Source organism: Callospermophilus lateralis, chromosome 15, assembly GCF_048772815.1.
Source record: "Callospermophilus lateralis isolate mCalLat2 chromosome 15, mCalLat2.hap1, whole genome shotgun sequence".
NCBI lineage: Eukaryota > Metazoa > Chordata > Mammalia > Rodentia > Sciuridae > Callospermophilus > Callospermophilus lateralis.
In genome coordinates this window covers 41,797,541-41,812,322 of record NC_135319.1, presented here as the reverse complement: position 1 = coordinate 41,812,322, position 14,782 = coordinate 41,797,541, and the positions used below count along the sequence as shown (strand labels likewise).

Sequence of the window (14,782 nt, the reverse complement as noted above, 5' to 3'; positions counted from 1 at the left end):
AAGGATGCAGCATTGAAAAGGCCAAACCACTCAGTCACACAAAGTAGCCCCAGACCAAGCTCCCAGACAAGGCTACTTGCGCTCCAAAGGTTTCCCTAAGAGGGAGCCAGGAGTCATTATTGCCATTCCCATGTTCCCCAGATGCCTGACCCAGCTCCAAAGTCAGACCTAGGTGTGGGGGCCACCCATGAGCTATACTGAGCATCCTCTCTCCGCCTTGAGCCACGGGGTGTCGGTCTGGGCTGCGCAAGGCAGGTGGCCTCCACCTTTGACAAGAAGTCAGCTTTCGCCCGACTCTGGACCAGGCATTACCCACGGGGGCTTGGCCAGCCCACTCCTGCCTTATCTGGTGAAGAACATTCTGTTGAAAATCCTTTGTTAATTCTCCTGTAAATAAATGGATCGTGGGTTCTGGCAGGACCCTCGGGGTCACAGAGCCACCCGCCCCCATTTAAAAACCCCTCTGTTGTGTGATTTTCCACCGCTTTCTTAGCTTCGTGTTGCAGGCAGCCGTTTAAACCCAGTTGGTCTCGTCTGCGCGGCTCGTGGCCCAAGCTCAGGGTAAGAGGAACCCAATCCACCGCGATTTAGGAGCCGCCATCCCAAGCCACTATTTTTCAGGCTGCAGCCAGCATCTCTGAAGGGACACATGACCGCCCTCCCTGGAGAACCAGGGCTAAGCTTCCGGTGACCTATATTTCAGACTGATATAAACCCATCACTAAGTCAGTCCTCGTGTCCCCAAGCCATCTGCACTCAGACGCGCCTCCGGACGCCCCTGCTGCAAGCTGGGCAGCAGGAGGGGACGGGGGCTGCCTGGGGAGGGGCGGGAGCCACGAGCCCGCAGACCCTGAAACGGGCTCACGCGGCCGGGTCCGTCCCCAGCTCCGGGATCCAAGCCAAGCCAATCCCCAGAGAGCTCTACGGAGAAGAAAAGGCTATTTCTGTGGAATTTCCACAATCCAGGGCCACGAGCTTGCCCAAGGAGGCAGGAAGCCAGCCCAGGGCTGCCCAGAGCCTGCCATCAACCAGGAGCAGGGAGGTCCCCCCTCGGCACACGACATTTTAGCACCTAAAGAAGCTTCCGTCTGTTTCTTTCCTGACAAAATGCTAATTATTCTCAAAATGCTCACAGAGACTCAGTCTCTCTGACTGAAGACGGCAAACTGGCTACAACAAAAAAATTTATATTTATTATCCAAAATTCCCCCAAACTGTTTGTTTGTTTATTTATTTTGGTACTGTGCACTGGGGTTGAACCCAGAGGCACTTAACCACTGAGTTGCATCCACGGTCCTTTTTATTTTTTCATTTTGGGACAGGATTTTGCTAAATTGCTTAGGGCCTTGCTTTTATGGGGAGGGTGGAGTGGTACCAGGGATTGAACCCAGAAACACTCGACCACTGAGCCACACCCCCCAGCCCTATTTTGTATTTTATTTAGAGACAGGGTCTCACTGAGTTGCTTAGCGTCTCACTGTTGCTGAGACTGGCTTTGGACTCACCATCCTCCTGCCTCAGCCTCCCGAGCCTCTGGGATTACAGGCATGCACCACAGTGCCTGGTAGGGCCTTGCTAAGTTGTTGAAGCTGGCCTCAAACCTGCAATCCTCCTGCCTCAGCCCCCAATCTCTGGGATCACAGCTACCATACCCGGCCCTAAGTCATGTTTTAAGAATGTTGAATTTGTGCTTATGAAGTTGTTAAAGCTTAAAATTACACTAAGGCTTTCAGACACAGTGTGTTGTGTTTGGGGGGAGGCAAGGATAAAAGGAAAAACTGACAACTGGAGGATCCAGATGAACAGGGTCCAAAGGAGCTCCCTGTGCTTGTCTGAGAACTTCTCTGGAAGTTTAATAACATTTCAAATAAAAGATTTAAAAATCAATTTTAAAACGCTCAAAATAGCCAGGCATGGGGGTCCAGGCTTGTAATCCCAGTGGCTCGGGAGGTTGAGGCAGGAGGACTACAAGTTCAAAGCCAGCCTCAGCAAAAGCGAGATGCTAAGAAATTCAGTGAGACCCTGTCTCTAAATAAAATGCAAAATAGGGCTGGGGATGGGGCTCAGTGGTCGAGTGTTCCTGAGTTCAATCCCTAGTATCAAAAAAAAAATTTTTTTAAAGAAAATAAATAAACAAAGATAAAAGACAAAGCCCTTCCTAGGAGCTCCAAGTTGCTGCTACCATAACTTCTGGAAATCAAACCACCCAAGTTCAGATCCCAGTGGCTAGTTATAAACAGCTAAGCCTCTATTTCCCATCTGTAAAATGGGAATGATAACAATACCTGCCTCATGAGGCTATTGAGATGATTAAATGAGTTAATACATATCAAGTGCTTGTATCAGGGACTTGCACATAACGAGCACTATTAAGTATCTGTTGTAATGATACAAAATTATTTCATCATCAGAGAGGCAAAGGAAGAAACAGAGATGGCAGGAAACAAAGTTATCCTGCAACTAAGAGGGAAGTTGGGGACAGAGACTGGAAGAGGGAGACAACGGTAAAGAAGGAAGTTACTAGCCCGGGGTGGGGTGGGGAGCGCAGGCCTGTAATCCCCGAGGCTCTGGAGGCTGAGACAGGAGGATTGTGAGTTCAAAGCCAGCCTCTGCAAAAGCAAGGCACCAAGCAACTCAGTGAGACCCTGTCTCTAAACAAAATACAAAATAGGGCTGGGGATATAGCTCAGTGGCCGAGTGACTTTGAGTTCAATCCCTGGTGCCCCGGCAACAAAAAAGAAAGTTACTGTGGGAGTGAATGTGTGGGACCCCTGAATGAACAAACCCTGCTCCTGAGAGGCCAGGCCCAAGCCACTGGGAATGTCTACAGAATGATGGTCTCAATGGTGGGGGCACCAGGCTTAGTTGGTTCAAGCCAAGAATCTTGGGAACTACCGGTGACAGGCCAGTGCCTGTAGCCAAAGGCCACCTGCAAGAGGAGCAGTGCAGAGGCTAATGGGCAAGCAGACACCTGCACCCCCGGATGAAGGGCCCAGCACAGGAGGGGCCGTGGGGAACCTTCAGGCAGGGGTCAGCGGCTGGCCATAGGGGCTCTGGTGATAGTGTCCCCTTCGATGCTCACTGTGATGGGGCCTGAAAAGCTCTGAACCCCAACCCCGGGAGCAAGTTAGAGGCCGGGATGAACCCTTGTTTCCTGGACAAAGAAAGGCTGGGTGGCTGGTTCCAGGTCCTTAGGAATAACGTGGAGTCCAGAGGAGAAGGCTCCTGGGTCTGGTCTCCAAGCCCATCCAGAACCAGTGGATTCCCTGGAGAACTTAGTCATGTTCTTCCTGTGAACACACCGCAGCCCCGACCAGGAGGAGGCACCGCCCAGAGAGCAGGACGACCACGGGGCAGCAGCAGAGCGCCCCGCGGGAGGGCTCAGCAGACCCAGAGATGCCTGAAAACCCCAGGGGAGTTCCTGAACCCTGGTCACGGGGCTCTGGAGAGCCAGGGACCCATTACTCACAGCAACTAGATGGGGCAGGGTGGGGAGAGTGTGGCGACCCTTCTTGGACATGCCAATGGCCCTCAGCCACAGGAAGCAGCCTGCCCGGGGCCCAGGAGGAAGTGGGCCTCAGGTACAAGCGTCAGAGGAGGGGACAGTGAATTCCAAGCAAGCCCTGCCTCTTTCTTTGCCATGCCAAGGTTGTACACAATGCTGCTCAACCAGGAACGAGGACCCTTCAGTCCCCTGCACTGTGAACTCTATTCCTGCCCCACAAGGTCACTGCCACAGCCTACCAGGGTCTGGACTTTGGTGAGAAGGGGAGGAGGTCAATGACCTGGAAGAAGGAGTGTTTCCAGCCAAGAGCTGAGCTAACACTGCTGGGGAACCCACCCAGGATGAGTGCACGAACCCCACAGAGCTGCGGGGCCTCCCTGCGACACCCTCCAGCCTGTGAAAGTCTGAGCACCCACCCCCGACCCCAGTTCGCCCAGTCAGCGGGTGTTTCTTGCAGCAAAGTCCAGCCCATGCTGGCTGCCACGTCCCTCACCCAGGAGTCCTTACCACGAACACCACCATGGACTCCCTCCAGAGACCCCCGTCAGGGGCTCGGGACACCCGTGCTTGGAAGTCTGGTACCTGGAGGTGCCCCAGGGGATGCCGGCCCAGTGGGGCTGACCCACCTGGCTTCCACTGCCGTGCACGATGCTCTCCGGGGTGTCATAAGCCTCGGACTCCATGTGAACGTTCTGTTTTTTCTCATGATTCACTTGCACCCGCAGAATTCGAAAGGAAGACCCACCGAGATCCAGGGCGATGAAATCTCCTTTTTCTGTTGAGGGAGAAAACAAGGGTCTCATCAGATCCGAGCTTCAGAAGGCCCACGTCATGGGCCCTTCCTGGCCCCGGCCCTGTCTGCCTCCCCCGAATGCCAATGCACGGTGCTTTCAGGAGGAAGCAGAATCCTGCTGATCCATCCCACCTGCCTACGGAGCAGAGCAGAGCGACAGAAGCCCTCTCCCAGTCCACCTCCTCAGGCTGAAAGGGCTTGGAGCACTGACCACAGGGAATGGAAGTACTGAAGTAGGACAAGGTTCATTCCTTCTTCCCTAACATCTTCTCTGATTTCAAAAACAGCCCTGTGATCCACAAGTGAGACTCACAGAGCATTTCAATGCGGAGAAAACCTACACCTGGGGTCCATCCTAGGCCATGGTTTCCTCCCATGGTGGTCAGAGGGCTCACGCACAGGGTGATTCTTTCATGGTTGTGGTGAAATGTACATAAAACTGGTAACAATGTGACCCCTCTCAAGTCTACAGTTTGGAGCTACTAAGTACATGCATGATATTGAGCAATGACCACTATTTCCAAACCATTCTCATCACTGAACCAAAACTTGATGACCATGAGGCGACAACTCCCTATTGGCTGCTCCCCATCCCCTGTCTTTGGTAATCTCTCTGCTGCTCTCTCTAAAATTTGCTTATTCTGGACCTTTCCTCTAAGGGGAATCACACACTATTTGTCTTTTTGTGACTGGCTTCTTCCACTTGGTGCAACGTCTTCAAGGTGCATCCAGCTGCTCCGGCCTCCCCATACCCAGGTCGGACAACTGACTTGAACACCAGGACTGCCACACAGAAACAGGCCCTGTCAGCATCACCGCGGGCAAAAACCACTCAGGGACCTAACACTTGGAAAGGGCCATCTCTCTATCTTCCACACGAAGAAAGCCATAAAGATTTCAGGGTAGGGTAGGGGTGAATGTCCTTCCTCTACTGAGGCCCCAAAACAGCCTCATCACCAGAGATGGGCCTCAGGGTTTCCAACCAAACAAACCGAAGCCACCCATTGTCCACTGGCTTCTGCCTCAACCCCCAACCCACATGTATGTCTTGGTTTTTTTTCTTTTCTTTTTGGTATTGGGGATTGAACCCAGGGGCGCTTAACCACTGAGTCACATCCCAAGCCCTTTTTTATATTGTGTTTAGAGACAGGGTTCTCACTAAATTGCCTAGGGCCCCCCTAAGTTGCTGAGGCTGGCTTTGAACTTTTTTTTTTTTTCAAGGAATATTTAATAAGGCAGATGACGAGCTTATCTGACATGTAATTTTATGTCACTGTAATAAACAAAACATCTGTTCACTGGGTAAAAAGGACCTGCTTTATGCATGTACACTCAGTGCAATTTAAAAAATACTGTAATTATAATTTCACACCATAATTTGAATATGTGACCAATCTTTTTTTTTTTTTTTTCATATGGGAGAAGAAAATTCCTTGAACAATCATTTGAGGCTGGTACAAAAATCCACCACTATATCCCTCAGGATCATTCCATAGTCTTCAGTTTCAGATGGACCTTCCAGCTCGCATGATCTCATCAACCAGGAGAATGTTGGTGGCAAGCACAGTGCAGGAGTGAAGAAGCTGTTTCTTCACACAGTAGTTAGCCCATACGCCCACTTCTGCTGCAACCATTGGCTCACCTGTGTTCAGGTCCACGCCTACAAGCTGACCCGATTCTGAATGTTCTGCTTGAATCTTAACTAGTGTTTCTTGAAGGTCAAAACCAGAGTTCTGAGCAAGAACCTTGGGAATAATGAGCAATGCATCAGCAAACGCCTGGACTCCAAGTTGGGCCCTGCCTTTCACACTGGGCTTATACTTAATCAGGGCTTCTGCCATGGCCACCTCCACTGCACCAGCACCTGGAACCACACAGCCATCATCGAGTGCATTTTTGACTGCCCTTAAGCCACCGCGTATAGCATCTTTGATCTGAGTAAGTGTGTGCTTATTTGGTCCTTTGACTAATAATGTGACAGAACGAGGATTGTTACATTTCTTAATAAAGGTGAACTTCTCTTCTCCCAAGGTATACTCACAGACAAGTCCTGCATGGCCCAGGCAGTCAGGACTGAGGTCATCAAGAGAATTCAGAGCCACCCCACCACAAGCAAGAGTCAGCCTTTCCATATTTCTCCGTTTAGCTCTGCGCAGAGCTACTATGCCTTCTTTTGCAAGAGCATCCAAAGAAAAGGGGTCAATCCCCTTCTGATTGATAACAACAAAACCTTTATCTGAATCACCACAGACTTTCTTTTTCAGTTCTACTATTTTTTTCACTCTATCTTCAATAAATTTTCTTTCAGCTTTTACTAGTTTCTCTCTCTCTTCTGCACTCTTGTAAAAAAAGCCAGGATTCACTTCTGTTTTTTCATACTCCAGCGACACATTGCATGTGAGAATGTATGCGTTTTCCACTCTCTTCTTCATGTCAGGGTGGCGGGCCCCATGGTCCAAAACAAGCCCTCTGATTAAGCTTGTGTCAGTTTCAGATTTATGTTTCATCTCCATGATCTCAACCATGAACAGGTCAATAGGCTCATCTTTTTTTTTAATGGCCAAAATGGAGTCCACTACAGCCTCTGTCAGGATGTCTGCAAGTTCAGCATGAACTTTGGTACGGAGAGACGTTCTGGCCACATCTATGAGTGTCTCCCTGTCCATCTCTCTGCTTACTTTGACTTGTTCCAAAAACTGAAGGGCCTTTTCCTTTGCAGCTTCGAAACCTTCAGTGATTATTCTAGGATGAAGACCCTCAGAAATGTAGAGGTCTGCCTGTTTGAGCAGCTCTCCAATGATAAGGACATTGGAAGTGGTGCCATCCCCAGTGTTGTCATCTTGGGCTGTTGCTACTTTTGCTATCAAGGAGGCTGTTGGGTGCTGAATTTGCATTTCGTGCAGCAGCACGTTGCCATCCTTGGTGAGCTTGATGTCCCCAGTGCCCGATACCAGCATTTTCATGGTGCCCTTGGGCCCCAGGTTGGTCTGCAGCACGTCCTGCAGCCCGCGGGCCGCGCTGATGTTCACCGCCAGCGCCGCCTGCGCGCGGGCCACCTCGGCCTTTGGGTTCAGAGTCTTCACGGCCGCCATTGCTGTCCAGAGAAAGGAAGAGGGGCACGCACTGGCTTTGAACTTTTGATCCTCCCGCCACAGCCTCCCGAGCTGCTGGGATTACAGGTGTGCACTACCATGCCCAGCTTGGATGCCTCTGCTTAGTAACATCCCCAAATTTTAAGTCTCCCATCCCAGGACCAGACACCCACTGATTCTGTCACCCCTTCACAGATTTGTCATTCTTTGTCTACAAAACTCTAAAAATCAGGGCTGGGGTGTGGCTCAGTGGTACAGCAATTGCCCAGCATGCAGGAGGCCTGGGTTTGATGGATCCCCAGCAAAACCACACACACACATACTCTCTCTCTCTCTCTCTCTCTCTCTCTCTCTCACACACTCACACACACACACACACACACAAGAGCCTCAGTCCCATGACAGTCAATACCAGACTGCTTTGAAGCATCTCATTTACCCAGAGAAGGACCATTATTATCATATTTTATATAACAGCATTATCAAAATGTAATTCCCATAATTCACGCACCTACAGTGTACAATTCAGTGGCTTTTAGTAGTTTCAGAGTCGTGCAACCATCACCACAATTAGTTTTAGGAGCATTGTCTTCAACTCAAAAAGAAACTCAGTACCTTTATCACTTCCAAACGTCCTCATCTCCCACCGATCTGCTTTCTGTCTCCACAGGCTTTCCTATCGTGGACATTTCCCATGGACAGAATCATGGAGTCTGTGGCCTTTCATGACTGGTGTCTTTCCCTTAGTAAAATGGTTGGTTGGTTGGTTTTCTGGACCTCAGGGGGGTGTGTGTGTATGTGTGGGGGGTTTGTTTTGTTGGTACCAGGGATTGAACCCAGGGGCACTTAGTCACTGAGCCACATCCCCAGCCCCGCCTTTTCCATGTTTTTTTTAATTTTTTTTTTTAATTTTAAGACAGGGTTTCACTAAGAGCAAAATGTTTTTGAAGCTCATCTCTGTTGCTGTATGTATTCGTATTTCATTCCCTTTTGTGGTCAAATAACGCCCCGCTGTCTGGATGTAGCACACGTTATTTATCCATTCATCCACCAAAGGACACGGGGCACCTTACACCTTTTGCCTCTCATGAATAAAGCTGCTATGAACACTGGTGTACATGAGTACACACGTGTGAACACACGCAGTCACTGCAGAATTGCTGTGTCAAATGAAGGATCATGTTTACCTTTTTGAGAAATGGTCACTGTTCTCAAAAGCAGCTGCATTTTCATTCCCATCTGTGATGTAAGACATTTCCAATTTCTCTACATCTCCAGCGACACTCATGACTTTGTTTTTTGTTTGTTTGTTTGTTTTACATTTCTCAGATGACTAAGGATATTAAGCACCTCTTCACGTGCTTATTGGCCACTGGTATATCTTTAAAGATGTATCTGTTCAGATCCTTTATCCATTTTTATTTATTTATTTTTCCCTTTGCCTGTTTTCACAATTGCATTGTCTGTTTAACGTTGAGCTGTGAGTTCTGTAAATATTCTAGTTATGACCTGAAAATGTTCTCTCCCCTTCTGTAGATTGTTTTCTCACTTTCTTGACAGCATTTTTTTCCCCCAGTACCAGGAATTGAACCCAGGGGTGCTTAAGTACTGAGTCACATCCCTATCCCCCCATCCCTTTTTTTGGAACAGGGTCTCAGGGCCTCAATAAGTTGCTGAGGCTGGTTTTGAACTCAGGATCCTCTTGCCTTAGCCTCTCAAGTCACTGGGATTACAGGTGTGTGCCACCAAATCCGTCTCTTGAGAGCATCTTTTTTTTTTTTTGATATTTTTTTAGTTGTCAATGGACCTTTATTTATTTTTATGTGGTGCTGAGGATTGAACCCAGTGCCTCACACATGCTAGGCAAGCACGCTACCACTGAGCCACCACCCCAGCCCCTCTTGATAGCATCTTAATGCACAAAGTTTTTAATTTTGATAAAGTACAATTTATTTTCTTTTTCTTTTGTTGTTCATGCCCTTGGGGTCTGTATCTAACTCCATGGTCAAATCCAAGGTCACAAAAATTCATACCTGTATTTCCTTTTAAGAGTGTTATAGTTTCAGCTTTCATTTAGGCCTTTAATCCATTCTGAGTTAATCTTTTGTATATACTGTGAGTTAGGGTCCAACCTGGCTCTTTTGTTTGTGGACATTCAGTGTCTCAGTGCCATGTGTTGTTTCCTCATTGAATAGTCTTGGCACCCTTGCCAAGAAACGATTGATGGAAAGGTCGGAGTTGGGCTCTGCACTCTCATTTTGGTCCTATCCATCACTATGTCTGTCCCCTACCAGTGCCCCTCATTTCTGATTACTGTTGTTTATAGTAAATTTTGAAATTGGAAGTGAAAAGTTCTCCAACTTTGTTCATTTTTGAGATTGTTTTTGGATATCCTTGGATTCCTTGGGCTTTTTTTTTTTTTTTTTTTTTTTTTTTTTTGGTAAGTAAAATGGTTGCTTTTTGTTAAAAAAAAAAGTATTCTCTTTTATCCCGCTGACGTACTCTGTATTTGACCTAAGCTGTGAGCTCTGACATAGTAAAAGCTCAACAATGAAGGTGTAAAGGGATGAAGGACTCCTGCACTAAATTCACGGCTCCCTCTCAAGTTCCACATGGAAGGACTGTAACTAAGAATTCTCTGCATTTGCCCTTGGCACCCGAACAGCTTGCTTTTTTTTCTTTCTTTCTTTCTTTTGTACTGGGGATTGAACCTGGGGCGCTTAACTACTGAGCCACATTCCCAGCCCTTTTTTATGTTTTATTTAGAGACAGGGTTTCCCTGAGTTGTTTAGGGCCCCCTAAGTTGTTGAGGCTGGCTTTGAACTTGTGATCCTCCTGCCTTAGCCTGCTAAGCCACTGAGATGACAGGCATGCACCACCACACCCAGCCCCCAGGACACTCTGCTAGCTGCCTGACCACAGGGATCAGTGGCCTGTTCCTCATTAAAGGCACATCTGGCTTGTGATGCATGAAGCAAGAAGCAGTTATGCCATTGGTTGGTTTTTAAAAAAACAGCTTTATTAAAATATAATTCCTGTATCAAACAATTCATCCATTTTAAAATGTAGTGATTTTCAGTATATTTACAAAGGTATGCAACCATCACTACAAAGTTTAGAAAATTTTCATCATTGCAAAAGAAGCCCTGTGTTCATTAGCAGTCACTCCCCGTCCCGCAGCAAGCACTAATAAAGTTCCCTATTCTGACGTCTCGGATAAATGGGATCATATAATATGTGATCCTCCGTCTGGCTTTAACATGACACGGTTTGTTTTGGTTTGGTTTGCAGTACTGGGGGTTGAACCAAGGGATGTTTTACCACTGAGCCACACCCCCAGTGTAAACTCCAAGTCCCCAATTATTCAAATCAGTTTAAGGTGTTTCCTTGGTTTCCCATTAGAATCCTAACCTCATGGACCTTATAACACCATCAGGTTAAAAACCTGAATTCAGTACAAAGTGGCTCCTGTCAAGCAGGTGAGTCACTAGAATATAAAAACACTTCATCTGCCGGCTTGGTGGTGGGAGATGTGGGGATGTGGTTGAGTGCCCTTGAGTTCAATCCTCAGTTACCCCCCAAACCGGGGTTTGAACTCAGGGTCATTCAACCACCAAGCCACATACCAAGTCATATTCTGTATTTCATTTACAGACAGGGTGTCACTGAGTTGCTTAGTGCCTTGGGTTTTGTTGTTGTTGTTGTTGTTGTTGAGGCTGGCTTTGAACTCGCGATCCTCCTGCCTCAGCCTCCGGAGCCACTGGGATTACAGTCGCGTCACCACACGCAAAACATTTTATTTTACCATCAGTTTTCACTTTTGGGGCCTTTCTCTACCAATCACTAAATAGTTTATATGCATCATTTTATTTTCATCCTCCTAATGAATGGGAGAATAATGCCCATTCTACAGATAAGCAAGGAAAGGCAGGGAGGGATTAGGTAACTTGCCCAAGCACACAACCAGTGAGTGGCAATGTCAGCATGTGAATAAAGCCCAAATTCACAACCACGAATTCTGCCTCCTCGACAGAGCGCAAGGTCAAAGATCCCCAAGCACAGGACCAGAGTGAGATTTCTGCACAGCAGTAATGGTTACGATCCTTTGCTGGGGCTCCTCAACAGCCACAGTTCCTTGAGGCTTTTCATTTGGTTTTGCTTTGCTTTTTAATGAAGATAATGAAAAAGCTCAATCGGGTAAACAACCAGAAACCACTCAGGCTCAGGGAATTCACCAAAGTGAATCCTCTGCCAGGATGGCATTATGGGACCTTTTCATTCTAACATTTTTATTTAATTAACTCATTCACCATTGAATGTTTATTTAAGTGAGTTCTGTTTCATGTTTTACACTGGCTTTTCATCATAACCTCAATTTTTTTAAAGGAACCCAGGGCCCTGCATAGGTTAGGCCAGCGCTCCACCACTGAGCGCGTCCCCAGCCCCATCAGAACTTCAAAATAGCATGGGAAGCCTCAGTCACCAGCCTGCTCTCATTTTCGGATAAATTAGACAAAGCAGGCTTCCTGTCACTCAAGGTCCAGGGGCTGGGGCTGGAAGCCCTGCTGATTCATCAGTGCCCAGGGTGACACAGCAGCTAAGTGTTTCCAGCGTCTCCTCCAGGAAGGGGACAGGTTTCTGCAGAACCTCTAGAGATTCCCAGGCCTAAAGTTTTCCCAGCAGAATAAGTAAAAACTGAGCTCAGCGGGCTGGAGACCAGGGAGGAGCCCAGGCAAGGCGGGTACACGGGGCTGGCCCACGTGTCTATGGTCTGCTCAGCCTTTCTAAACAAGCCCAGGTCAGCGGGGTCCCAGGGAGTTAGGGACAGAGCAGAAAGGGTGGCTATAAGATGCCAGGACAAAGCTACAAACCAGATGCTTCACACACTAGCAGGCAGCCAGACGGGCTTCAGAGGGGCCTTGGTACACAGCCTCGAAAGGCACTCAGAAGGGGTCTCTCTCAGCTCCTGACCCCTCCCTGAGCAGTGTCCCCAGTTGAGACAAGCTCTGTGATTGCTAAAGAAGGGTGGCTGCAGCTCTTCTGAAAGTCACTTTTATAGCTTAGGAAACACTGGACAAATATTAACTCACCTCCCGGGTTTTATGGATAAGGAAACTCCAACCAAACAGGCTCAATGCCTCGTTTATGGCCAGGCCTGCGCGATGCTTATTATTTTTTATGTGTCTGCCTTATCTTCCTCAGTTGGATGAGAAGCAACTTGGAGGGAAAGGCAATGTGACCTCTAGCCTTCCTTTCCTGAGTACCCAGCCCCACATAAAGAAGGCAATCAGCAGGTGGACGGCTGGCTCCTAGAGGACCCAAGGAATGACCTTGGAAAGGTCCACAAGATTTTTGGTAAACTAGCGGCATCCTGGGGTTGGGGATGGGGCTGATCACCTGCTGCGGCTGCAAGAGGACCAGCATGTAAACCAAGGGCATCAAGAGTCACCCAGGGGCATTTGGAGCCATCAGGGGTGCTAGGGGAGCTCTCTGGCTAGAATCACTAGCTAGGGTGTAAGAGGTGTCAGCCTAGGGCTGGGCTGTGGCTCAGTGGCAGAGCACTTGCCTAGCATGTGTGAGGCACTGGGTTAGAATCTCAGCACCACATACATACATACATTAATTAATTAATTAAAGGTATTGTGTCCATTTTAAAATTTTTTAAAAAAAAAGAGAGAGAGAGAGATATCAGCCTAGGGCTTCGGGGGTCACCTCTGCCACTGTCAGGGGAAGGTATCAGGAGTAAAGTCGATACAAGGAAAGGGGCTGCAGAGGGAGAGACACGGGAGCTCCCGGACTCAGAAGCCAACAGACACTAGACTTCTCCACTGTGGGAACCTAGAATTTTCCCATTTTTGCCTAAACTGATTTAAATTCTTTCAGCATCAACAGAAGGCTCTCGAGTCCAATATTCCTTTTTTAGGGAAGGTGTTCTCCCCAAATACCCACTTTCCCTCTATAACAAAGGGAACATATCATCCCTTTTATTTGAGGTTGGATCCCAATTCACAGCCAAGGGGGACAGTCACCCCTTTACAGAGGAACCAACACTGCAGCCTGGAAGCTCACCCCACTTCCTGTGGCTAGCTCAGAGGCGGGGTGCTCGGGTGCAGGTAAGACAGGCTTCTCCCATAACATCCCAGAGAGGCCAGCGAGCTGCTAAAAACCCTGCACCCTTCCTCCAGGGACTGGCTCACACATCTAGGAGTGGGGTTCTTGACTATCCACACTGATCAGGAAAGGCCCCCCAAGAATTCTTACAAAGCCAGTTATAAGCCACATTGATGAGGAGACCCCCTATAATTCTCACTGTGCATGACAGTTTCCAAAGCATTTTCACTTGGTCATGAGACAGCAGGAACCCTCAGGCCCATTTTACAGATGAGGAAATGGAGACTCAGAGAAGGGAAGTAGCTTCCCCAAGATCAGACAGACAGCGAGTGGCAGCACCAGAGACTGATCCAGCATTTTATATTTCTGTTATATTTACTTCTTCCCCTTTAGCGACAGGTTCAACCTCTTTCTGTAGCAGTGGACATTCCTCCAACTTCCTCTTCAAATCTGGGGTCTCAAAAACGCCTTCCTGGCTCCTGGGGCCTCCTGTCTGCAGCTTCTCCCCACATTTCCCATTCCCACTGAGCCAGGACAACAGTTCTTCAAGAGAAGGCTCATTAAACAAAACATCCTGAAGGACCCTGGCAACTCTCTCCTTTCTAACGATAGCCATTATTACCAGCAAATAATGAAAAACAAACACAGGGACAGATGTCTCTCGAGTGCGGGCCTGCACTGGAATACAGGGTAAACAGAAATCTACCTTCATGAAGTGCCTACCTTTGCCCTGCGCTGCCAACGAGCTCCAGCGGTATTCCCTGCTACCTGCAATCCAGCCCCTGGCAAGAATTCCACACCTTCATCAAAGACCCCACCGAGGGGCTGGGGCTGGGGCTCAGTGGTAGAGCACTTGTCTCTCCTGTGTATGGCACTGGGTTGGATACTCAGCACCACATAAAAATAAATAAAATAAAAGTATTGTGTCCATCTATAACTAAAAAAAATATTTAAAAAAAAAAAACCACCAGAAGCCAGGCACGGTGGTGCACGCCTGTAATCCCAGAGGCTCAGGAGGCTGAGACAGGAGGATTGCAAATTCAAAGCCAGCCTCAGCAAAAGTGAGGTGTTAAGTGAGATGCTGTCTCCAAATAAAATACAAAATAGGGCTGAGGATGTGGCTCAGTGGTAAATGCCCCTGAGTTCAATCCCCGGTATCAAAAAAAAAAAAAAAAAAAAAAAAACCCAGAACACTACTAGGTGTGCAGATTTCAGATGGAGGCACCTTTTGGGACACGCCAACCATCTTTCCAGGCAGAAAAACTGAGACAACCTAACATC

At 48.1% G+C, this 14,782-nt stretch overlaps 1 protein-coding gene and 1 pseudogene across 2 annotated transcripts in view; both read right to left on the bottom strand.

The window, feature by feature from the left end:
- Hk1 (hexokinase 1) overlaps window positions 1-14,782 on the bottom strand; it is a 93,410-nt gene that overhangs the window by 36,249 nt on the left and 42,379 nt on the right. For both annotated transcript variants that reach the window (XM_076834223.1, XM_076834224.1), the window contains one exon: window positions 4,132-4,280. In XM_076834223.1, the coding sequence (XP_076690338.1) occupies window positions 4,132-4,280 (149 nt within the window). The remainder of the gene's footprint in view (window positions 1-4,131; window positions 4,281-14,782) is intronic.
- Window positions 5,619-7,400, bottom strand: LOC143381119 (T-complex protein 1 subunit zeta pseudogene; annotated as a pseudogene).